Raw genomic sequence first — 24949 nt, 5'->3', positions numbered from 1 at the left:
ATACAGTGTGTGTGTATATATATATATATATATACAGTGTGTGTATATATATATATATACACACATTTCTCTCTATATATATCTATATGTCTACGTATATCTATCTATATGTGTATGTATATATAGATCTATCTATATATAGATCTATCTATAGATATCTATCTATCTATCAATAGATAGTGAATGAACCGGATGTTAGAGTGAACTCTGGCGCGATTAGCTGCCGCTGCTCTCCGGTTGTTGTTTCTTTATGTTTGTTTTGATTTTCTACACTGTTTGTAGCAGATCGCATAATCTAGGCGAACACGGTACTGTTGGTCTCTACACTGGGCCCACTGTCAATTCGATCGGTTTGTTAATACCGTGTTTAGGATGTCCACGTGTCACCTGTAGTGTGTGGTGCTACACTCACCTGGTCTCTGCTACTGTGGTTCGGTGAACGTTGTCTACATCTGCCCGTGCATCATGTGGATCCACATTCTGGCTATGAGCTTTGTGTTCTGGTGGACTGTCCTGTCCATCGTGATATCCCCAGCTTCAACCCTGATCCAATACATGAGCGCGGAGCTCCTCCAACTCCGACTCCACCGAACTGCTCCTCCACCTGTACTGCGTCACTTCCCGGACATCTATCGCCGTCCTCACCGGAGGTACATCCACCGCGGAGCCAGACGGAGCTATCGCATTGATGACTCCAGCGCCATAAACTCCATCTGGTCCTCCACCCGCCGCCATCCTCCGAGATACACCCGTCGGAAGGTGGACCACAGCGCGTTAGCCAGCCTAGCCAGGTCGGCTAACGTCGCCTTCTCCAACCAGCTCTGCGACATCAAACTGGGATTATTCAACATCCGTTCCCTCACTGGCAAGGGACAACTATTACAAGACCTCCTCCTGGACCGCAAGTATGACTTTCTTTGTCTGACGGAGATGTGGCAACATTCTGATGACTTCTCTCAGCTGAACGAGTCTACTCATGGGTTTGTTTACACCTGTCAACCCCGTCTCACCGGAAGAGGTGGAGGTCTCGCGATAATACACCGCGAGACTTGGAAAGTCTCGTCTGTTTCAGTGCCTGTCTCTCACTCATTCGAGTCTGTGGCACTACAGCTGATTGGACCCACTCCCGTTGTGCTTGTGAACATCTACCGCTCACCTAAACCAAATAAGGTCTTCATTGATGACTTCACTACATTCCTCACCCAAATCTGTTCACTCTCACCCAACATAATTCTGTTAGGTGATTTAAATATTCACATGGACAACACAAATCACCCTCTCACTAAAGATTTCACTTCTTGCCTGGACAGTTTTGGACTTCAACAATACATTGATTTCCCCACCCATACTAAAGGCCATATTTTAGATCTAGTCTGCTGCTCTGGTGTCACTGCTTCCAACTGCTCTGCTGTTGACTTAGGCTCTAGCATGTCTGACCACATGCTTATCTCATTCAACCTGAGCCTGACACTTTCCAAAACCAAACAGTCACGTATCATATCCTTCCGTAACATTAAAAACATTAATATAGCAGACTTCAAATCAGGCATTGACAGTTTCTCCATCATCACCCCCCCATCCACCCCGGATCAACTGGTTTCTCTTTACAATGATGGTCTACAGACTCTGCTCAACACACTCGCCCCCCTCAAGACCCGGACCGTTTCTTTTCCCCAGTCAGCCCCCTGGTTCTCTCCTCATCTACGTCAACTGAAAGCCAAAGGACGTCAGCTGGAGCGGCTTTCTATAAAAACTGGACTCACTATCCACAAACAGATGTTCCATGACCACATTCTTCAGTATAAAAACACACTCTCCTCCGCCAAATCCCAATATTTCACACAACAAGTCACTGCTGGTGCGGGGAACACCAGGGCCTTGTTTTCACTGGTCAACAATTCACTCCGCCCCCCTGACTCCTTCCCCCCTCACTTCTACTCTACTGACCACTGCAACTCCTTGATGTCTTTCTTCAATACAAAAATAGCCGCCATCCACCAGCAACTGACCCCTCCTACGTCCAGCTGTCCACCTCCATTTGTCCCCCACCCCCAACCCCCCTTCCTCTCCTGCTTCCAACTCCCCTCTGCCGCTGATTTATCCAAACTTATCCGGAACTCCAAGCCATCCACCTGCCAACTTGACCCCTTGCCATCCTCCCTGGTTATAGCCTCCCTCCCGTCTCTGCTGCCCCTGATAACTGCCATCATCCATTCCTCCCTCACCTCTGGTTCTGTCCCATCATCTCTTAAATCCGCTGCTGTTACTCCAATACTGAAGAAACCTGGTTTAGACCCCAACACCTTCAATAACCTTCGTCCCATCTCCAACCTGCCATTTCTCTCTAAAATTCTGGAAAAAGTAGTAGTGTCACAGATCCAGGCCCACCTCTCCAACAATAACCTCTAGGAACAGTTCCAATCCGGTTTTCGCCCTCATCATAGCACAGAAACAGCCCTCCTTAAAATCACCAATGACCTTCTGTTGGCAGCTGACTCCGGACTATTATCCATTCTCATCCTTCTCGATCTGAGCGCGGCTTTTGACACCATTTCTCACTCCATCCTCCTCGACCGACTTGCCTCCATTGGACTATCAGACATACCCCTGGACTGGTTCCGCTCATATCTCTCTGGCCGTACTCAATTCATTCAGTTAAAATCTTTCGCATCCGATCCCTCCCCCCTCTCCTCTGGTGTTCCCTAGGGCTCTGTCCTTGGCCCTATCCTTTTCATCATATACCTCCTCCCACTTGGACTGATATTCCATAAGCATAACATCCACTTTCACTGTTACGCGGACAACACCCAGCTCTACGTTTCCTCCAAACCCTCCTCCACCCTCCCACCCTCCTCCCTCTGTGCCTGTTTACAGGAAATCAAATCCTGGTTCACCTCAAACTTCCTCAAACTTAACAGTGATAAAACAGAAGTAGTCCTCATTTCCTCCAAATCCACACTCAACAAGCATCCCAGTTTCACCCTCACCATTGACAACACCTCCGTTTCCCCTTCCCCTCAGGTTAAGAGTCTGGGTGTCGTCCTCAACTCCACCTTATCATTCCATACCCACATCAACAACACCATCCGGTCCGCCTACTTCCACCTCCGGAATATCAACCGTCTCCGCCCATCTCTCACTCCCAAGAGTGCTGCAATCCTGGTCCACTCACTCGTCACCTCCCGTCTGGATTATTGTAACTCACTTCTTTTTGGTCTCCCACACAAACTCCTTCATAAGCTTCAATTGGTCCAGAACGCAGCTGCCCGAATCATCACCAGAACCCCTGTCACCCCCGTTCTACATCAACTCCACTGGCTTCCCATAAAACACTGCATTGACTACAAGATCCTCCTCCATACATTCAAAACCATCCATAACCTCGCCCCTTCATACCTGTCAGACCTTCTCCACACCAACATTCCCACCCGGTCTCTCAGGTCTTCCTCCTCCATCAGCCTCAACGTCCCCTCCTTCCGTCTAACCTCCATGGGGGCTAGAGCCTTCAGTTGCTCTGCCCCTCGCCTCTGGAACTCCCTCCCTCCTGACATCAGAAACACTGACTCCATTGACACCTTCAAAAATCATCTCAAAACTCACCTTTTTAGACAGGCGTATGGCTGAATGCCCTCTTCTGTGCTCTGCTAGAGACTTCTGTTGTTGTTCTTTTAAATTGTGCGTGTTTTATTTATTTATTTTGAAACTGTTGTACGGCGACCTTGAGTGCCTTGAAAGGCGCCTTATAAATAAAATGTATTATTATTATTATTATTAATAAATTGTTGCTGCTTGTTACTTGGGATTTTGTTTATTTCCTCCCAGGAGGATTAGGGAGGTCATGTGATTTGATTTTTCTTTTATCAGGATCACTACAGAAGTTGTGGATGGATGGTATCATGATAATTTCTTTATTCATTTATGTAAAATGACCGAAAGTAGTAAAGTAATTTTTGATGACATCATTAATATCCTCTTGCTCTTCAAATGAAAATATAATTTGTTGCATTAATTATGGGGAAAATGTATCATCCACTAAAATATGTCATTGTGACATTCTTGTGGATGTATTTGATTAAGGCTGTAGGTTGATTGAATTTACACTGAGATTAGATTTTGGAATCGATCCAGAACCATATCTGGATTTGATGAAATCATATCCCCTTTGCAGACGTATGTACCTTCTGACTTCCCTCCTGTTTTATTTTTTTTTATGTAAGCTAACATGATTTTATTAAAGATGTGGTAGCAAGTCTATTAAGCTCAGACTTACTCGCTGTTTCCTAGTGTCCTAATGCACTCATTCAGACTCAATCATTGTGTGCATAGCTGGGGGTTTTTGAGGGACATACAGCGCATTGCTTTTGATGAGCCTGTTTGATACGGATGTTTCAAGATGGTGACAGTGTTAAACTGAGGATAGTTTTATTTACCAAGCCACCACCAGCTTTGTAGACATGTCTTGCCAGCTTTTAGCTTGTGTCAGGTATTTTTTACATCCTCTGTGTTTCTGCCAAGGTGTTGGCAGAAGTCTTCCAAAATCATCCTAGGTCTGGCTGTAATAATCCCCTCTGGCTAAGCTGTGGCTGGAGGGGAAAATGACAGTGGCTGTGATGAAATTTGCATGATTATTTTACTTACATTATTCACTGAGAATTTCCACTCAAAGAATGTCACTTTGCAAGTTACTCCTCTAGCCACTAAAAAAAAAGTGAGAAGAAGGAAGCTGAACTTCACTGATAAAGTTATCTGCATCAAATTGTGGGGGTTCTTCTTAAATAGATATTCTCTGCTGAATCCCCAGGGAGAGGAGCAGTCACACAACACACGTTCGTGTCCTTAACTGGATAACACATGAAAAGAAACTTCAAACAGAGTTTTTCTATATATTATTTTTCACAGCTACACAAATCAAAACAATCTTAGCTGTTTTTTTTAATCAACATTCCAGGTTTATCATCTTTGAGATAGTTTCTTTGCTGCTCCATCTCTGCATCCTCTATTCAGGTTTGGCAGGCTTTGCCGAGTCCCCAGGCAAGCTTTTCGGCTGACAATGGCAGTTCTTTGTTACTGGCTGAACCAGCCTTCTTCCTCAACAAAGATGCTGAGCTTTGAAGTATTGTTGAAGAATTAAGCCTCATTTTGCTATGCCTTTCATCCCACTTGAAACTCTTGCATAATTTGTAGTATGTGGCAGCATTAGGAAACTAATGGAGATGGTGTTTAATTCCTATGAAGAGTGGATTAGATTTTTAAAAACTATATAAAGAAAGTTATTATAATAATAATAATAATAATAATAATAATAATTATTATTATTATTATTATTGAAAATGGAAGATGAATGGATGATTAATCTTCCTTCATGCCATGAACTGTGAATAATCAAAGGTCACATGACTTTTCACAAGCTCTCTGTGTTGCAGGCAAACATTTGGTAGATGTAGGAGGTCAGTAATTAGTAGGGATGCACTGATTGCCCAGCCAGGAACCAGCATTATCTGTTACGTAAGGCCAAAATAAACTTTTGGTGAGCCAAAGGCTGCTTTGCCTTTATCAGGTAAAGGTTCACCTGACACAGCTTGATATAAAGCAATCCATTTTGAGTAGAATTTTAATTGGACCTCTTTCCAGTAGTGTAACACTTTATTTATTGATTTATTGATTAATTTCTAGAGCTAAAGCAAGAAAAGATCCAGTAACCCAGTGAAATTTTGGAGAAAGTGTAAGAGTAATATTTTCTGTTATTTTGAAAATAAAATCTTCTATTGAAGAAAGGTTGATTTTTATGTTTTTATAATGTGTCAAGTATAGTTCTTAAACAGAAAATCAAAACAATTAAAAATCGGTTTAGAGAAGCACAATACCAAAAAAATCAGAATGGCACATCGCTAATTGTGAGCCAAAACTTTTCATGTCCGTGGGAAATGATTATTTCTTTCTGTTAATTGTCCCCATAACCTACAGAATCATCCACAGCCAGTATCCTTGCCTCTACTCTTGCCATTGCCAGTTGCAGTGGCACCTTTTATTAGTAGATGCTTCGCTGATGAAATCAAACAGGGAGAGGTAATAATATAAGATTAAGCAGAAAATAATGGCTCATCATTTTTTTCCCTGAGAAACATCTTCCATATATAAAGCCAGTACTTCTTGGAAAGAGCAGCTAGTAATGTTGGACAAAACAGTTATTAAGTTTTTTCAGACTGTTTGTAGATGTATGAATTCTTTGAGTGTCTGCTATTGGCTGAGAAAATACAAGTTGCTGCATTTTGTCTGCCGCAGGCAGGCAGCTCGTCAGTCATGGGGGGATACTTCACAAGTGGCCTTGGGGTCTTTGCTTCTGATCACATTTTAATATGTCACACTTTGTTGGGATAGTACAACCTAAAGTCAAACATGTTTTGATCAAATTTTTCACACTTACACCCCAAAGTGTATGTTTCAACAACAACATACACTTTGGGGCGTATGTGTGAAAAATTCAATTTAATCAGTTCATGATAATGAGTAATAAAAGGTTGTTCATTTCCAACTTTATATAGGGCATTTGTGTGTGTGCGTGAGAGAGAGAGAGAAAAGAGCTTACCATATTGACCTATGCATCTCACTATCTTGTCTGTTTGTTCACAATTTCTATATTTAACATTTAAGTTGCTCTTTGTAAGTCACTTGTTTGCTTATTTTGTATGCAGTTAGAATGAGATTTTTAAAGAGGCAATACATGTGTCAGTGCATGGGTGATGTGCCACTTGTTTGCAAAAATACTCATTTGGTTGTATTTATCTGTCCACTCCAGACAATTTTTCGATTTGCGATAGGGGTTTCTAAAATATGTGGCTTTTTTCAACAGTCAACAAGGAAGAAGGTAGTTGAGAAGCCTTAGATCTTGTCTAGTTCACAAAGCGCTTTTTCACAAATAAGAGAGCTATGCTGTTATGATGGCATCAGTAACCAGTGATAGAGTCGCAGCTTTTTGACTGGGAAACAAAGGCAGTTTGGATGGCTGTTTTAGTGTCATTGGTAATTTTTTCTGCATGGATATAAGCATGGGTGGCATGGTGGTGCAGTGGTTAGCACTGTCGCCTCACAGCAAGAACGTTCCGGGTTTCAGTCCCAGGATCTTTCTGTGTGGAGTCTGCATGTTCTCCCTGTGCCTGCGTGGGTTCTCTCCGGGTACTCCGGCTTCCCTCCACAGTCCAAAGACATGCAAATGGGGACTAGGCTAATTGGATACACTAAATTGACTGTATGTATGACTGTGAGTGTGAATGGTTGTCTGTATGTGTTGGCCCTGCGATGGAAAGGGAACACCTGCCTGTTGCCCGAAAGCCGCTGGGGTAGGCCCAGCCCCCCTTGTGACCCTTAACAGGATAAGCAGAAAAAAATGGATGGATGGATGGATGCATAGAGGCATCTCTTGATTTTGGGAAGGCAACTTGTTCCTCTTATCACCTTGCTTCTAGAACATTCCCTGTCTTGCTAAAAAAAAAAATCATTAATTATCTACACTGTGCATAATGCACAGATAGGACTTTGCAGGAAAGCGTCTTTTATTGTCCAGCTAAAACCAAGTGTCTTTCTACTTTGTGGTATAACTGGCTCTGATAAAAAGAGATTCATCTACAATGATGTCAGGCTGCTGATGTCCCTGGTGCTGTTACCACGTTCAATCAGGGCACCTTTAGTTAAATCCACGTCAGCATATCCGTCTAACTGGAGTGTCTCATTTCTCTGTTTGGAGTTTCTAAGTCCTATCATACATTTGGAAGTTTATTAATTTCCAGTGTACACTTCAGGGATCTCTGTGTTTGTAAAGTCTCCCCTTCAGTTTATTTCCCTCCTATTTCTCCCGTGCACTCAAAAGCCATCTCTCTCTTCTGTGTGGCTTTTCCTTCTCTGAGGTTTAATGGCGGTTGGCTGGTAAACGAGCTCAAGGGTGCGGTACCACCACCAACTTGCAGCTGTGTGGTGAAAGAGCAGGACTGTAAGTCTCACAGTTACTTGCAAGGTAGACTTCTTGTTTTATTATTTTTTATATGTTTAAATGTATGTTCTCATATTCTTATGAAAATGTATATTTTCTTAGCCATACCTATATCATAAAACAGTACTTAATATTCTCATGATGACATAAACTTCAGCTTTTCAAAAATCTTTCTTAGGCTTGCCTGTATGGATATGCTTCAGGGGCATGTCAGTCCAAAAGAAGGAAAACATGGCTTGGTGGAAAACCTGGTTATGTTAGTTTTGGTTTTCCGTGTCAGCTACAAAGTTGTGTGTGTGTATTTCTTCACGTGCAGCTGACATTTTAAACCTATTTGATGTGCAATATACATTACTAAGATTTATGCAAGTTAGTCATGCATTTCATACAACTTGCGCTGCTCATTGACTTGTTTACTGGTCAGATATCATCATTACTGCAAGGGACCATTAATGATGTTGGTGAGCAGACAAACAATTATAATTATTTAGCATGCTTGCTAAATAACAGGTTGAACAATAAATACTATTTTAGTGTTTTAAGTGGTTGGTCTTGCGTTGGTAACATGATTGAACTGTTGACTCGATGTTCAGCAATTGCAAAAGTCAGCTGCTGACTTGACGAGGGGCGCGTTTCCACTGGCTCACTTTGGCTTGGGTCAAACAACGGTACTGTAAACGTTGTCAGTTGTGTGTGTGCTAGGTTGCGTGCTCAGTTTTATCTTTATTGCTGTACATGCCAACAGTTACTGGTGTTTACATGTTTCATTCCAGGATGAATTTACTTCCTCCATGATCCTATGTTTACCAACCTAGAGCAAATTTGAACTGATGCCCTCATCTTAAGTCTCACATTTGGTGTGTTTCGTAAGGGAAATCATTTCTACAAAGTCTGAAGTCGGTCTTTGCCTCTTCTACATCATGTATGTGTGATTTGACAAGAGATGCAGGCCTGTCTTTTCTTTCATGGAATATGCCCCAAAACAATTGTTCGATTATTTTATGTATTTTAATATTTTACATTGGTTTGCACAATAATTAATTTATGTCACACATCAATATATAACACCAGGGAAGGCTTAGACTGTTTGCCTATGACATGGCACACACATAGAGGGAGCTCTTACAGTTGCTCCACCTCAGATACCGGCAGCCCTGCAGCACTAGTCCACATTTCATAGGAGGAGGGAGAAAATATGGTGATGTCATCTCGTTTCCATGTCTCTCTCTCTTCCTCTCTCTCTCTCTCTGTCTCTCTCTTTTCCTCTCTCTCTTTCTCTCTCTCTCTTTTCCTCTTGATGGCTGTGTTGCGAATGTAATGGTGTTATCTGCTGCCTGAGCTGCATGAGGTAGGTCTGTCATTCACTCGCATCCTCGCACATGTTTGTGCTGCATTGGTCTGGTTCCCTCCATGCTTCTGCTTCAGTTCATCTGATGTGGAAAATTGTGGTCTGGTTTCTGTGCGGGGCATAATTTCCATCTTGGTGACTTGTTCTGGTTGTTTTAGAGTTTGAAAATGTGTGTAGGAGGGCTGCTAACAGATGCTAATTCCACTGAGGTCACATCAGCTGTTGGATTCATATGCTGCTTGCTGCTCAGAATGGGTCTGGTGTTAGGAATGCAGATAACAGAGATAAGGAATTGAGTCCTCTTTATAGAGAAGTCGAAAGGAACAATCAGAAATGGGTATTTTGTTTGATGCTGTCTTCCAGCTCGAGGCTTTTTCCTCCATGGCTCTTTTTGAAGAAGGTCAGTGTCTGGTCAGAGGAGTATCCCCGGAGACTGTGACCTCTTTACCTCCTTGTGTTTGCAAATCATTCAAAATATAAATGATACATCTTTAGGGGGAATAGAATAACATTTGCGGCTCACATCATTTCTGTCTTTTCCGTTATGCAAGAGGTATTATACACACTCAAACAGACACGTATTTATTCAACTCGAGCTCTGTGCGTCATACAAATTTTCACTGTGCTGCTCTGTAGAAAACGTGGCTCTGTTCTCTCTGTGATTTTCCTCGCCTTCTCTGTGGCAGTGATGGTTTTGTGCTATCATCTCTGTGCCAGCAGTCTACTGAACAGCTAAGCAGCAGCAGTGTTTCGCCTCGAAGCTGGTGATTGAACACTTTGAGGTCACCACATTCTCCTTGACAGCACAGGAGTTTAGATCTTCTCTTCATCAGCATTCACATCCATGTCACTTCAGTCCACCAGATAAATTGATGTTTATGAGAGCTAAGTCACCTTGTTGCAGTTTAAAATAAAATATGGTTTCAATTTTTAAATGTAACAAGCTGGTGCTGCTGCTACATTGTCATTCATTTACATGTATGAGTTGAATCGTTTTTGTGTCTGATAGTGAATTGGTTATCAGAAAACTGAAGAGGGGACTATAGAAATAGCATGGCACCGTTTTGGTACCAGCAACCAAGCTCTTAATAGAATTTTTCCTTTGGTTTATTAACATTGCTAATACATTTTAGTTTGTCTTTGGTCCTTTTGAATGATATGGTATGCAGCATATGTAGCAGTAAGGAAAACATCAGTAATGTTCAAGTGGCCTCTGACATGAGAATAAGTGAGCTTATCATTTTGTTGCCACCATGGTATTAAATATATGCTTTTATACCTAGAAAGAGTTATGTAACCGATCGTGCTGAAGAAAAAAAAAAGGAAAGAAATTAAACCATTTTTAACGGTGGTGTAGCCATTTTTCCATTGACCAAGTACGGGTTGCCTGTTTGCAAACCTTCAGAACTGCTCTGAGTGTCCACGTCAAAAGTGGATTCAATCCAAACTCCCTAAACGGGGGGAAACAAAAGAGCATTAATAATGAGCATACCATATCAGGACAGGGTTAATAGTATAAAGCTCTTAAAGATTTTATTTTTATTTCCCTATACATATAGATACACACACACACACACACACACACACACACACACACACACACACACACACACACACACATACATATATATATGTATATATATGTGTGTGTGTATAAAATACACACACAAATATCATATATAATATAATATATAATTTCATATATATAAAATGTGTGTATATGTACATATACTTGTATGTATGTATGTATGTATATTTACATATATACATATATATGTATATATATTTACATATATATACACACAAAGACACACACACACTTCTGTATGGACATTGTTGTTCCAGTAACAACTGTACGCTGCTTTTTCAACAATAAGCCTTGGATAACAAGATACATTGAAGGGCTTCTGAACCAGAAGGAGAAGGTCTTCCAAAATGGTGACACTCAGGATCTCAAGCGGATGCAGAGGGAACTCTGTACACAGTACATTATGTTGAGAAATTAATATATTTATTTCCCTTCAAATATGAGGACTCAGATCACTTTCTGGTCTACTTCAACTCTAGTGGGATCTCAGTCCTATCTCTGTTCACACTTCTTCTCCCTTGTAGAGATTTCAGACTCTTTGCTGCTTTGCATTGTTGGTACAGTAGTTTTTACATGGAACAAAATGATGACAACATATGAAATAAACCACAGGAGCTGGGACAGCCCCTTCAGCACATCTTTAACTGGAGTTTGAGACAGGGGAGGGCCCAAGCTTTGGAGGACATCCTGCAACATATCAGTCCCAAAGAAACCGCATCCCGTTGAGCTGAATGACTTCAGGCTGGTCACCGTGACATCACATGTGATGAAGACCGTGGGACAACTGCTGCTCCGTCACTTAAGGGCACACACTTGCTACGCTCTTGACCCTCTGCAGTTTGCTTTCTGGGAAAAGGTGGGAGAAGAGGATGCCATCATCTTCTTGCTACACCAATCTCTCAATCACCTGGACAGAAGCAGTGGTGTTGTGAGGATTATGTTTTTGGCCGTGCCACCATCCAGCCACCGCTCCTCAGAGACAAACTGTCATGAATAATGATGGATAACTGACTACCTGTCTGGCAGACCTCAGTATGTGCGACTCGGCGACTGCAGGTCTGACACTTTGGTCAGCAGCAAAGGAGCGTCGCAGGGGACTGTGCTCTTTCCGGTCCTGTTCACCCTTAATATGTCTGACTTTCAGTACAACTCCTAGCTCTGCCATGTACAGAAGTTCATGGACGACACAGCCATCATGGATTTTATCAGGAGTGGACAGGAGGTTGAGGACTGAAAACTGATCCAGGACTTTGTCACATTGTGTGACTCATATCACCTGCTTCTCAACACCACCAAGACCAGGGAGATGGTGGTGGACTTATGGACACCTAGGCCGCACCCAGAGCTGGTACTCATCAAAGGGAACTGTGTGGAAGTGGTACATACCTACAAATACCTGGGAGTGCACCTGGATGACAAACTGGACTGGATGTCAACACAGATGCTCTGTTTCGGAAAGGACAGATCCATCTGTACTCCCTCAGACCACTGGTGTCCTTCAAAATCTGCCAGGAGCTGCTGCAGATCTTCTTCCAGTCTGTGGTAGCAGGTGCCTGCCTGTACACGGTAGTGTGCTGGGAGGGGGCAGCCTCAAGTAGAACGCCTCACGCCTGGGCAGACTCGTGAGGAAGGCAGGCTCTGTTTTTGGCACAGAGCTGGGCAGCCTGACATCCATGGCAAAGCGACGGATGCTGAACAGGCTCCTCTCCATCATTGACAATCCTCACCATCCACTGCACGGTGCAATCTGCAGGCAGAGGAGTTGCCTCAGTGTCAGACTGCTGTCACTGTCCTGCTCCACAGACAGACTGTGGAGATCTTTCCTCCCCCATGCCATAAGGCTCTTCAGTAACACTCAGAGAGAGCGATAAAGCAAACACTGAGATCTGGACTAGCCACACACTTGCACCACACACTTTATCCCCCCCCCTCACTCACACACACACACAATCCTATATGCTGGACTATTCAAGTGTGCACAAACTGTCACACTGTCATTTTGCACTACTGTACTATAATGCTGAAACTGCCAGATTAATACTTCACATCGTAATTTATTTGATTTTTCTTTATCTCCCTTATATATGTTTTATCACTGTTTTCATCTTGCATGCCTCTTATCTTTCTATTTTATTATATATTTTAGTACTTTATTTTCTATTTTTTCTGAACCCTGAATGCCCCTATGTTTCTGTTTCCATCTTTCAAGCTGCTGAAATTGTGAATTTCTCTGCGAGATGAATAATGTATATATACATCTATATGCATATCTATATCTATCTGTATATATGAGTTTGAGTGTGTGTGTATATATATATATATATATATATATATATATATATATATATATATATATATATATATATATATATATATATATATATATATATATATATATATATACACACACACACACACACACAACCCATGTACAGAGGGTTTCACCCAAAGTCCAGCATCCTCAGGCTGTACACTTAGCAGAAATAGGGAGGACATTTTACAGATGACAAATGGGTCTCAGTACTTCATCGGATACACTCCTTTTCTATGTGCTCCTGGCAATATGAAGCAATGCATCGCAACCATGTATCAAAAACCAAATTAGCTCGAATGTAGTCTGATGTTGACCCTACATGTGAAAATGTAAAAGTGCACCTGCCTCACTTTTTTGGACATGTCCCTCCTTTAGTAACTTTTGGACATCAGTTTTTCAAACTATATCAGAGATCCTCTCCACCAAATTGAGCCCAATCCCCAGACTGCAATTTTTGGAATACCTCCAGACTTGGCTTTGCCTATAGCTAAACTCAATGTTCTGGGGCCTCATGTATCAACGCAGTTTACTCAAGAAAAACTTGCGTACGCCAGGATCGATGCTCACGTTCAGATGTATCAATGCGAAATGTCTATGTCGATTCTTGCACTGTTTCACACCAACTCCGGAGGTGCCATAGAGGTTGGTAGAAAGACAATTCTTGCGATAACTGCACTTTGGTCCGTCTGCGACACCTTGTGGCGGTGTTTGGTAACTGACATTATTTGATAACCGCACATACAATGGGCACAAAAAGGCCTTTCAGCGGGAGATGGCGGACTGTTCTGGGGTGAGTCAGTCGACCCTCAGCCGGGCCATGCCCTCGGTGGTGGAGCTGATCATTGAACAGGCCAATATTAAAGTGCAATAGCACGGCTAGTGTAAAGTGTGACGTGTTATCAGGGTGTGCCACCAGACTACGCCTAATGTTGCTAACTACATCCTCCGGGGAGAAAATACGGCTTGCGCTCATATTATCTACCGTAAATTCTGGACTATAAGCTGCGACTTTTTTTCGACGCTCCATGCCCCGCGGCTTATACTCAGGTGCGTCTTATACGAGGATTTTACCTTCACCCTGGGGTGTGGCGGTCAGCGGCAGCGGGCAGTAATTCCCTATTGTTCCTGATGGTAGCTCCAAGTACCGTTCTTAGGGAAATTCCTAGCTAAATGTTATGGTAATTTCTCTAAGTACTGTACTTGGAACGTCCAGTCCATGCCGCGGTGCAGTGTAAAAAGAGCATCACACGATATTTTCAGTCATTTGTACTCACCCTCAAGATGGAGAGCAGAAGAAGGAATGCTTATGATGCAGCTTTCAAGTTAAAGGCAATCAATCTGGCGGTTAAAGATGGAAATAGAGCTGCAGCACGTAAGTTTGGCATAAACGAATCGATGGTGAGACGCTGGAGGCGGCAACATGACGAACTGACCCAATGCAAAAAGACGACAAAAGCTTTCAGAGGTCATAATAGCAGATGGCCCGAACTTGAAAACGCTCTGGAAGACTGGGTCAACACGCAGAGAACGGGCGGCCGAGGTGTTTCCACCGTGCACCACGGCTTATTTACCGGTGCGGCTTATACGTGTACAAAGTTAATTTTTTCCCTAAAATAAGCATCTGTGGCTTACATAACGGTGCGCACTATCGTCCGGAATCTACGGTATTTGGCCAAAAAGCTGTACAACTCTGCTACGGCAATTCCTAGGTCTTTTAGTCTGAAAACAGCTCCTAAGAAGCGTAGTGCCCAAGTGTCTTCAAAGCTGTCTCTGCAGTCTAGTTACTCCAAAGGAGTCCAAAATCAATTGCAAATACTCAGAAATGAGTGCAATTGCTCCCCTTTAAGCAGCACTGGTTGAAGAACCCACAAAAATTTGAAGAATTGTCCAGAATTACCCAGTGATTATCGAACAGTATTTCTGCACTAATGCCCATCCCTAGTTTAGACAAACTTGACACCTAAATGTGATTAGGTGCTTTACACCAGACACTGCAAAACTGAATCAGTCCCAGACAAATGAAGTGTCAGCTTTTTTGTGAAAAAACACCTCAGTGTTACCATGTGATCCCATGTTGCCATGTTACTATTTTTCTCTCACACAAAGAAAAATCTTCATTGGAAAGGGCATTACTGTAATTTATAGCAGCTTACTCAGTCCATACAAGTGGTAGTGGTGCATTAATAGCCCAAAGTAAATAGAAAATCAATTCTGATTTTTAAAAAATGTTCCCAAACCAAAAATTTGTGAATCTAAACTCAGGGTTTTGATTAATTGGAGGAGTGTGATGTCAAACAGCATGACTCTTTCAGTTCACTGCTTTGAAGAACTGCTAAAATCGGTGGTAATGTCCTGTCAAGTATCATTGAAAAGAGACACTGTTACACTTTAACTTTTAAATCTTATCAAAATGTCACTTATCAGCTTTGTGAGAATTCATTTGGTAAATGTCTGTATCCCATGATTTTAATATTCGGTGTATTGATGATTTTTTTTGTCCCAAATTGATCCCTTGCCCAAAAAGTGCTGAGAATTGATAATTAATATCCTGAGTTGGGTACATTCCAAATTTCTGTACTTGCATTAAAGCTAAACACTGTTACATTCTCTTGTCTGCGATGGCAATAATCTGCCCCTGCTTACATGGTTGATTAATATCCCTCCCTGACCTACATGGAGTGGTCTGTTAAAAGATGTCTCTCCCTGAGCACAGCACCAAACTGGGACAAGCACATGATTACATTGGACCAAGCAAGTGAAATTCTCAATTTCACTCATCTCATTGTCTTATTGTTTTCATAGCCATAGAATGTGCTTCTGAACATCTAGTCTGACCATCAGCTTGACAATGTGAACATTTCTAGTACATGTTGCTAGAACCTGCAGAAATTTTGATCTAGTTGGATTTTATAACTGCAATTATGCAAATTTATTGACTGTGGGTTGTCTTTATTTTCGAAACTAACCATTGTGAAGAATAATTTGTGATAAATTGTCAAAAAAATAATTAAATTGTCCATCCCAAAGAACAGCCATATCTCAGCAAGCCCTTTGGTCATTCATTATCAAAAAGTGCCGATGACAAATAGGGTTGTCAAAAGTATCAATACCCAGATATTATTCAATACTAAAAATTTGCATTCGGATAAGATACTCATTTGCAAAAGTATCAATACCAATGGCACTGTCTTCGCCTGTGTTTTACACACAGCTTCACTCAGCACCGCGCACACACACAGACTACCTCTTTGCTCCTCTCCTTACTAGAAGCTCAGCGTGTGTAGGACAGAGCTGGCGAAACATGGTGAGTGCTGCTGCTGGACCTTTGCAACTAATTTTAGTCAAAAATGTCAAAACCAAAAGCGAAGTATGGAAGTATTTTGCACATGAGGTAAACAGTCAGGGGGGAGTCATAAATATCAACAGGTCTGTTTGCAAGCACTGCTAAAAGCCAGTGGCAACTAAGTCTAGTAGCACTAGCAACTTGACAAAACACCTGAAAGCCAGACCCTCAACTCTTTACACCAAATTGCAAGGTCAGTAAAGCTCCCATTTCAACAACATGGAAGTATTAAGCATTATTATGATCAGCGCTCTAAAGTTTGCATTCTCTGTGGGCATTAGATGTGAGAACAGGGGAGTTACATCATAGATACTGTATGCTGTCAATGAATAGCCAACAACACAACAATACGGCTACTTTTCCTAGCATCAGCTAGGCTTCATGCTAAATATCGACAGGGCTCTCAAGTCTCACACATTTAACGTGACACACACACATTTCAGTCAGTTCATAGCTCCCACGCTACACCTTGTACTTCTCATGCAGAGAAATTTCCAAGGTAATGCCCACAAGGTTGCTCTATGATTTTGAATCAGAACAGAACAAGTAGAAAATCCCTCCCCACATTGATATGTAGCCTGAGAGCCTTGGACAATGACAGTCGTCCACTTCTGTCATTGCAATCCTGTGTTATTGGCTTGTAATTACATCTGAAAACAGATCAGAAAAACATCTGTGAAAGGCCAGGCAGCATGGCAGTGCAGTGGTTAGCACTGTCGCATATGGGCATATATGCATGTATGTAGTGTGTGTGTGTGTGTGTGTGTGTGTGTGTGTGTATGTATATGTATATAAATATATATATATACACACACACACATACATACACACACTGTATATAATATATGTGTGTATATGTATATGTGTGTATATATATTTACACACACGCATATATATTTAAAAAAAATATATATATATGCATGCTTATGAAAGGAAGACTTTCATATAAGAGGAAGGCAAGACTTGTATAAAAAAGACTCCAAACAGAAAATATTAATAGGCCAGGTGGAATTGAACAGTGACAATTATGACACGTTTTAATTATTGTGTATTTGAATTCCAAAAATATAATTCTTCAACTAATAATATCTTCATTTACAAACAAATTTGACAGAAAAAAACATAGTTTGTGCTTGGTTGAAGAGTGAAGTGAGAGGTCCCTACTCTGTTTTGGGGTCTGTGGAGAAACCTCGAAGCCAGCCCTTTTTGGGCCATTGCCAAGCCAAAAGTTAAGGATTCCCTATGTGCTTGCCCTCGGTGTTTGGCAGTTATTCATAGCTCTCAGCCCACAAACTGCTGTGGTACAGTGATGGGATATGTGCCAACTTGGGTGAAGGGTCATAACCAGGGGTGTGATTTTTACAGATTTTGCCAGGTATGTTAAACCAACTTTAAATTGACTTGATGTAGCCACCTGTACCTGCCCTACGTATGCCCAGAACATGATACGTTTTCAGCCCCAAATAAAATGATCCATTGGCCTACCTCATGCAGGCAGCTACAGACAGGTGCCTACCCTCAAAACCATAGACCTAAGAGGGACAATCCTGGAATGACCACCCAACGGCACTGTTGACATGTTTGTCAGTTCAGGTCTCTCCGCAAGTAGGCTAGTCGATGAAAGCAAAGCTCCAACTGAATGCTAAATATATTTAAGTAATGTCATTATGTTTGTGTATGTGTGTGTGTTGGGGGGGGGTCATGTCGCATCATGTCATGTCATAGTGTGTGCACTGTATATTTTTCTACTTTTTTGTCCTTTGCCAATCACATCTATGCATAATGTTGGCAAAATATGAGAGAAAATGAAGACACTATGGATTGTGGATTGGCTCAGTGGCGTCAAATATACATACTGTGGTGAGAAATGTTAGTAGTAAGGCCCATTGAGGCTGTAGCTAAGCTAACAGTCACTCCTCTTATCAGAGTTGTATGGTCCTTTTCAAATCTATCCTGAATGTATGATTGAGAGACATCACTTGCAGAAGTTAATGGCTATGTTTTTGTTAGCTTTTAGCATTATGATATGACTCATAATTGTGTAGTGAAATGCCGTTGATGGACTATATTGTTTTTTGGGTACTATCATGCTAACATTTTAGCAGTGGCAGCCAGCTTCTTGATGACCGTCTTTTAGAAATTGTAGTACTTCAGCATGATGCTAGCATGTTAACTATGGCAGCTAGTTTTCCATTTGCGATCATGTAGCAATGCTAGCATGCCAGGTTTTTATTGTTTCTTCCTGCTGCTTGCTGTTCATTTTTATTAAAAAAAATATTTTCAAGGAAAGCAGTGTTTAAGTTCAGATTTATTAATGTCTAAGTATAGAAGAAAAATCAATGTCTTCAGTACATTGAGGCATACTGCTTTATAATTAACATTGATAATTGCCATCAGCGGATCAGCTACTCAAAGCCCAGGTATCTGTTTCAGGACAAAGAAATATATATTTGTCCACCCTTACATGTTTATGACAACATCAAAATCAACATCATCAATATTCCCTCTTCAGAATACTGCTATAGATGGGTTTTATAGAAATGTACACACTTAACGTTCCTTAGTACATAAGTGAAAGGGACTACTTCACCACCTACCAAAATATTCCCTGGTTACAGAAGGGTTAAAAACAGTGTCATGCACATTTAGGGATGGGAATTGATAAGATTTTTACGATTCCAATTTCATTATTTTTATCAATATTATCATTATTGCTTAACGATTCGATTCTTTATCGATTCTCTTATCGATTCTAATTTGGGGAAAAAGAAGAACAAACATTTTGTTTGGCATTGAGTTTGTTTAATAAGAAGTCACAACCTAACAAACTCACAACGAGGTCAAAAGAGGCCCAAAGCCTAGATGTTAACTGTGGCAATATGTAACTGTGGCAAATACACAAGAATGTGGAACATTTTACTAAAACATTTTTCTAATAGAAATAAAAAATCCTCCTTTTTAAAAGGACATATGAGCTAATAGCACTCAAAAATAATAAAAAAGATAAATACTGTCAAATACAACAGAACAGCGCGTAGTGCAAATGTGCAAATACTCTGAAGAATTAACAATTCTTTTGCAGAAAAATAAGCATGTCTGCTTTTTCAGGAAGGATACATGATCTTTCTGGACTTATGGTGTCTCCAGCAGTGGAGAACACCCTCTCAGATGGGGTGAAGGAAGCCTGCACACACAGAAAGTGTTCAGCCAGTCCAGACAGCAGGGGCAGAGTATCTCTTTTGTTCAACCACCATAGTGTGGAACTATCCTTGGAGGGGATGGACTCCACTCTCTGGGCAAGGGAAAGAAGGGGCTGCGATTTTTGAAATAACTGCAGCTTGTTGTCCTCCTCTTCAAAGAGTTCCTCCAAGGCTGTCCTTTTCTGCTTTGCTGGTGGTGGTAGTGCCTGAAATTAAATGAACAAGAAGCAAATGTATATGGGCATCACAAATAAAATAGTTAGTTAACCATACATAGTCTTCCTCTACTTCTTCCTCCTCTCCATCTTCACAGCGTTCCCTTTGCGTCTCTCCTTGCTCCGGGAGCTTGAGAAGTGATGTAAACACATAATTAACTTTTAATATAGAGCCATGAATGAAAGGTCTCACTCTCACAATGTTATCAAATGCAATCAAAAGACAGACAAATTCAAATACCTCATCTGTTGCTGCCACTGTGTTTGCAGTGATTGCTGCTTCCCTGATCCTGTCCCAGACTTCATCATTATTCACTTTGGATTTAAATCAGGGGTCCAAGCTGGTTGCCTCCTCCAGGAATCTCTGGATATCAGTTCCCTTAAATTTCAAAAAGGAGAACATGAGAAAGGAGGACAGGATGACATTAGACTATCTGAATTATTTACTGCTCTTATTTCATTTAAGAGAAATAATGTACCTGGTTTGGAAAGATCATTCCAGATGTTCTCCTTGATGCTCCTTGTGAAGGCAGAGTCACCTTCCTGCACAGTGTAGTGTTGCTCCAGCTTCTGCAAGATGGGCAAGATCTCACCACAGGTTGGAGCTTTGTCGCTGGAGACTGCCAGTTTAGAGGTATAATGCTTCCGCATGAGCAGCACAAAGTCCTCTGCTTTTCTTAAGTCTTCATTACCTATTTTGGCCAGCCTGCATTATAAACAAAACAGCAAAACACACAGCATAAATATTCAAAAAGAAAACCAGTCCGACTTTAAAACAAAGCGCATTGTCATTTTCAAAAGTATATCTATTACCTTTCCTTCTCCATGGGCTTTCTTATCCGTGGGTCTACGGCTGCAGCCTGGATAGCAGGAAATTGCTCACAGAATCTGTCCATCATCAAATACAAAGAATTCCATCTGGTCCTTACATCCAGGAGGAGCATGTGTTTGGGCAGCTCTGAGGGTTAACACATACACAATGTCAATATTTATGCTATAATCTGAATTTAATTTCATCATGATCGAATAATTTACATGCACACGTAACCTATCTATATTTTTCATATATTTCTTGCAATGTAATGAAAGTATCTTACTGAGTAAGTCTTGTTTCTCTTTAAGTACAACTTTTGCCATGTGGGACCTCTCCATTCAAACAATGACTGCGCGAACTCATGCTGCCCAGTTGGAAATCGCAGTGCAATTGTACAGCTTCTGCGCTCCCAGGTGAAGCGTATGAGCAAAACATGGCAATTTCACAATTTGCAGCTTTTTGATAGCTACATCCATGTTAGCTGCATTGTCGACAGTAGCTGCCACAACCTTTTCCCTGACACCATATTCCTCGAGGATGTCGTCAATCTCCTCCGCTACAGCTGAGCCTGTCTGAGCTTGGTACACGGCTTTGGTTTTAAGCACCTTTTCCTTAGCCTGGCCATTGCTTACAAAGTTCAGAGTAACTATGAGATAATGATCTTGACTAAAACTTGTCCATCCATCAGCAGTGATGGCTGCCTTCGACACTTGTTTCAGCTCAGAGATGAGATTTCCCTTTTTGACAGGATACTAAGCAGGGATCAAGTGGTTAGTTAAGCTTTCTCTGTTTGGGGCTTTGTATTTTGGGTTGAGAATCTTGGTCATCTCCCTAGAAAATATACCGGTAATGAAAATTAATGAGTGAAACATTTTGTTAACTTGGAGGTCCTCCAGTTGTGCTAAGTCATATTGTCTAAACTGAATATTTCCTCCACAATTAAGTACATTCACCTACCGAAATTCAGGGGCATCTACTGAAGCAAATGGATGCAAGCCCTTCACAACAAACTTAGTGACTGCTCGGTGACATTCGTCTACCCTGGCCTGGGGCATTTTACTTTTGCCTGCCTCGATGAAAGGAGAAGCTAGAGCAGGTAGTGAGCAGCAGGAGCGAGTGCTGCCAGCCTCCGAGCCAGCCACTCTCTCTCTCTCTTGTCACGGTCATCTTCTATATGTAATGCAGACAGCATTCGTTTAATAGCATAACGTTAGTGCTTCATGCTTTACAAAGTAGCACATAGACAGTGGGAGCTACTTACCAGAGTTTCCTTCCGTAGTAACCGCAGATGTGATCACAGCTTGGCTACTGCAGCCGCTGCTGCCGGGTTGAGATGCATCAGTCCGAAGCGTGTCAAAAACATGACACTCGTTTAAAATGATTGCATGCTTTGTGCGTAGATGTTTCTGCATATTGGTCGTATTCCCTCCTGACACTGTTATCTCCACCTTGCAATGACTGCAAGTCGCTTTGTTGTCATTTTTCCTCGTGAAGTGAAGCCACACTTTTGATCGTTTGAACCTTGTTGGTGCCATTGTTATGTTTACGACTGCAATGCGCGTGCTAAACCAGCGTAACCTAATCACGTAATCGTACTTGCTGAATCGAGCGTGCGTAACATGCGTAAGTTACGTGATGTAATTCGTGCTGGTTGGAATCTATAAGAGAATTGTGAGATAAACTGCCAAACGATTCCATGGAATTGAAACACACGGAACCGGTTCTCTATAGGCACCGGTTCTCGATTCCCATCCCTATGCACATTGAAATTGGGCAAACAAGCTGAGGGCCTCCAGAAAAAGATTAAACAAATGAATTTTTCAGGACTTTCTGGTGAAGGGAGCCGACATTCTAGCATATCCTGCTTGCACTGGAAACAAGCTGTTCAGTTGGTTTCTACAACATATATTTACATTGACAAAAATAAGAAAACCTTCTATCATTTGTGTCCTGTAAACATTGTATGCTGTTTGTTATGTCATTTAATGGCTGAATAGGCACAATGTTGCACATAACTAATCTAGGAAAAAAAAAGATGTAAAACATGAGGTGAAATTAGTGTTGCTTCTCTCTCTTGACAGCTATGCAGTTGTTTGAGCAGCGCTGACAGTTCTGACTGCAGTTAAAATGACCATGGAATCCTCCTCTGAGTCCCAACAGGAGCCCGAGAAAACTTTGGTGAGTCAATATCAGCACAACAAATCAACTCCACCCCAGCCCCCCTCCAATTACATAGCATTTGAACCTGATTAATCATTTAAAGGATCAGCCTCTAATTTTATTTAATAAAATATACAATAATGTTTAAAAACTGCCTGTTAACATCATCTTTATATTTGACAGAACATTCTTAAAACCAAAAAAGACAACTTAATTTCCTATCATTCTCTAGGTACTGTATTCTATCTATCTGTCTATCGATCGATCGACTTTTTATTTACTTTATTTTATTTATTTATTATTTCCTTAGCCAAGTTGGGTCAATGCACGTCATGCTCAAGTGACTCAACTTGTAGTGCTTGTCAGGGGCAGGGGGCACAGCAGATGAGGTACTGCTCTGTTCTTTGCTTTGACCAGCAGCAGCAGTAGACCTACTCTAGCTTCTTCTAGCAGCAGAGCTAGTGTAATCATCCTCACCACTGGTCCTACATTGAGCTTGGGTGCGTTTAAAGATGCAAATATTTTCAACTGCTTTTCAGGCAGACCTTCTTGGGTCTCTTCTGTCTGGTTGTGGGTATGTGCATGCACGTGTGTGTCTGTGCAATGCGCTTCGGGAAGGAGTCTTCACAAAACTGACAACAGATGAGATTGCAAATGCGTAACAATATAGAGAGTGAAATGAAATGCTTTTGCATTATATTTCTTCCTCCATACATATGATTTAGAGGCTTGAGTAACTTCTTTTTTGTCTTATACAGTCTTCTTAAAGAGCAACTCATTCAGTTTCAATCAGTCTGCTTCAGCTCTTCTGGGAAAACATTCTGCAAGATTTTAGTTTGTGCCTGTGGGAATGTTTGCTCATTGATCCAGAAGAGCATTTCTGAGGTCAGACTAGGCCTGGGCGATGTATCGATTTAATCGATTAATTCGAGTTTTTTGTTGCGTGACAATTAAAAAAATAAAAAAATCTGAGATTTTACTCTTCTTGCTATGGCGCACCTTTTGTCCTTCAGGATCTTCCATAGCTTTCCCCCTCACCCCTCCTCCTTGTTTCCTGCGAACACATAGCAGCAACATGGCTAACGAGAGTGAGAGGTTTGTTTCTAACAAAGGAGTAGTATCGTCAGTGGTTTGGAACTGGTTTGGGTTTGCGGCGACAGACGTTGAACAAGTGACTGCACGCTGCAAAGTTTGTCTGAAGCCCATTGCAACAAAAGGCAAAAGAAAAAAAAACTTATTTCAGCATCTAACACAGAGGCATCCAGCCGAGTGGGAGAAATGCCACTCTTTGCAAGGGGAACAAGACCGTTATAACCAACAAACTCCCACTAAAAAACAGCTTACTGTGGTGGAATCATTTACCCATGGCACCACGTATGATAAGAAAGGGGCATGATGGTGAGCAATCACTGAAGCGGTCGCTTTGCACATCACTAAAGATATGGTACCCATATATACAGTGGTTAGTTAGGTTTTTGATAAAATAAAAGCAGAACTTGTTTTGAGTTCTCTCTGTCCTTTGTACTATTTATTTTCTTTAAAAAGTCAGAAAAAACCGTGAATCAAATTTTTTGTTGTTTGAGTTTTTATTTTTGTCCATATCGCTCAGGCATAGATCAGACAATGATGTTGGGCAGGAGGCTGCTTTCTAGTTCTCCCTAAAGGTGTTCAGGTGGTTGAGGTCGTGGCTTTGTGCAGACCAGTCAAGTTCTCCCACACCAAACTCATCCGCCCAAGCCTTTATGGGCTTTGCTTTTTGCACAGGGGCACAGTCATGCTGGAACAGAAACATGCCATCCTTAAACTTTTCTGATAAGTTAGAAACAGAATTGTCCAAAAAGTATGGGTAAACAGAAGCAATAACAAGTGTGACTTCGAAACATAATAGGGTCTTCGCCAGGGACTGGCTCAGGCCCTAATAAATCTGTTCACTGGAACTAAGGGGACGAAGCCCCCCCACCCCCACCCCACCCCCCCCCAAAA

The 24949-nt window shown here is 41.5% G+C and overlaps 4 protein-coding genes and 1 pseudogene across 14 annotated transcripts in view; 2 read left to right on the top strand and 3 right to left on the bottom strand.

Annotated features, from left to right (window-relative positions):
• The window catches only part of osbpl8 (oxysterol binding protein-like 8), a 121782-nt gene that overhangs the window by 11460 nt on the left and 85373 nt on the right, over positions 1 to 24949 (top strand). For 5 of the 11 annotated variants that reach the window (XM_086200969.1, XM_086200962.1, XM_086200958.1 and 2 more), the window contains exon 2: positions 22888 to 22984. The exons of 1 other annotated variant lie outside the window; for it this stretch is intronic. Coding sequence is in view for 5 of the 10 variants with exons in the window: in XM_086200958.1 (XP_086057084.1) it covers positions 22934 to 22984 (51 nt within the window). In the remaining 5 variants the exon portion in view is untranslated. Of the gene's footprint in view, positions 1 to 7901; positions 8009 to 9289; positions 9333 to 22887; positions 22985 to 24949 lie in introns of those variants that run through there. 5 more of the 11 variants (XM_086200968.1, XM_086200963.1, XM_086200956.1 and 2 more) reach the window with 2 other exon arrangements.
• LOC147262254 (uncharacterized) lies at positions 153 to 5049 on the top strand. The gene has a single exon (XM_086200971.1). It carries the CDS (start codon positions 466 to 468, stop codon positions 2407 to 2409), a length of 1944 nt encoding a protein of 647 aa, XP_086057097.1. The 5' UTR covers positions 153 to 465; the 3' UTR covers positions 2410 to 5049.
• LOC147262253 (E3 SUMO-protein ligase ZBED1-like) lies at positions 19358 to 20305 on the bottom strand (the record flags this gene model as incomplete). The annotated part of the gene is made up of 3 exons (XM_086202358.1): positions 19358 to 19983; positions 20051 to 20122; positions 20234 to 20305. Coding segments are annotated over 3 exons (486 nt in total), but the record flags the coding sequence as incomplete, so codon positions are not given.
• Positions 20234 to 21129, bottom strand: LOC147262252 (uncharacterized). Its single transcript, XM_086202502.1, has 4 exons — positions 21090 to 21129; positions 20806 to 20950; positions 20472 to 20698; positions 20234 to 20371 (listed from the first exon to the last, which is right to left on the bottom strand). The coding sequence occupies exons 1-4, from the start codon at positions 21127 to 21129 to the stop codon at positions 20364 to 20366; spliced, it is 420 nt and encodes a 139-aa protein (XP_086058628.1). The 3' UTR covers positions 20234 to 20363.
• Positions 21166 to 22341, bottom strand: LOC147262251 (zinc finger BED domain-containing protein 6-like; annotated as a pseudogene).

The sequence above is a fragment of the Aulostomus chinensis genome, chromosome 4 (assembly GCF_037954235.1).
Source record: "Aulostomus chinensis isolate RoL2024-O1b breed Wild chromosome 4, RoL_Achi_v1.0, whole genome shotgun sequence".
NCBI lineage: Eukaryota > Metazoa > Chordata > Actinopteri > Syngnathiformes > Aulostomidae > Aulostomus > Aulostomus chinensis.
Note: the sequence above shows the minus strand (reverse complement) of the source record. Positions and strands in the feature narration are given on the sequence as shown.

What these genes read in the sequence shown, in the direction of transcription:
- LOC147262252 (XM_086202502.1), bottom strand. Translation starts at nt 21,129, where the DNA reads ATGGCAAAAGTTGTACTTAAAGAGAAACAAGACTTACTCA. An exon ending in AGAGAAACAAGACTTACTCA is followed by an intron (nt 20,951 to 21,089) that starts GTAAGATACTTT and finishes GTTAACCCTCAG; the next exon opens with AGCTGCCCAAACACATGCTC. An exon ending in AAGCCCATGGAGAAGGAAAG is followed by an intron (nt 20,699 to 20,805) that starts GTAATAGATATA and finishes TTTATAATGCAG; the next exon opens with GCTGGCCAAAATAGGTAATG.
- LOC147262254 (XM_086200971.1), top strand. Translation starts at nt 466, where the DNA reads ATGTGGATCCACATTCTGGCTATGAGCTTTGTGTTCTGGTGGACTGTC.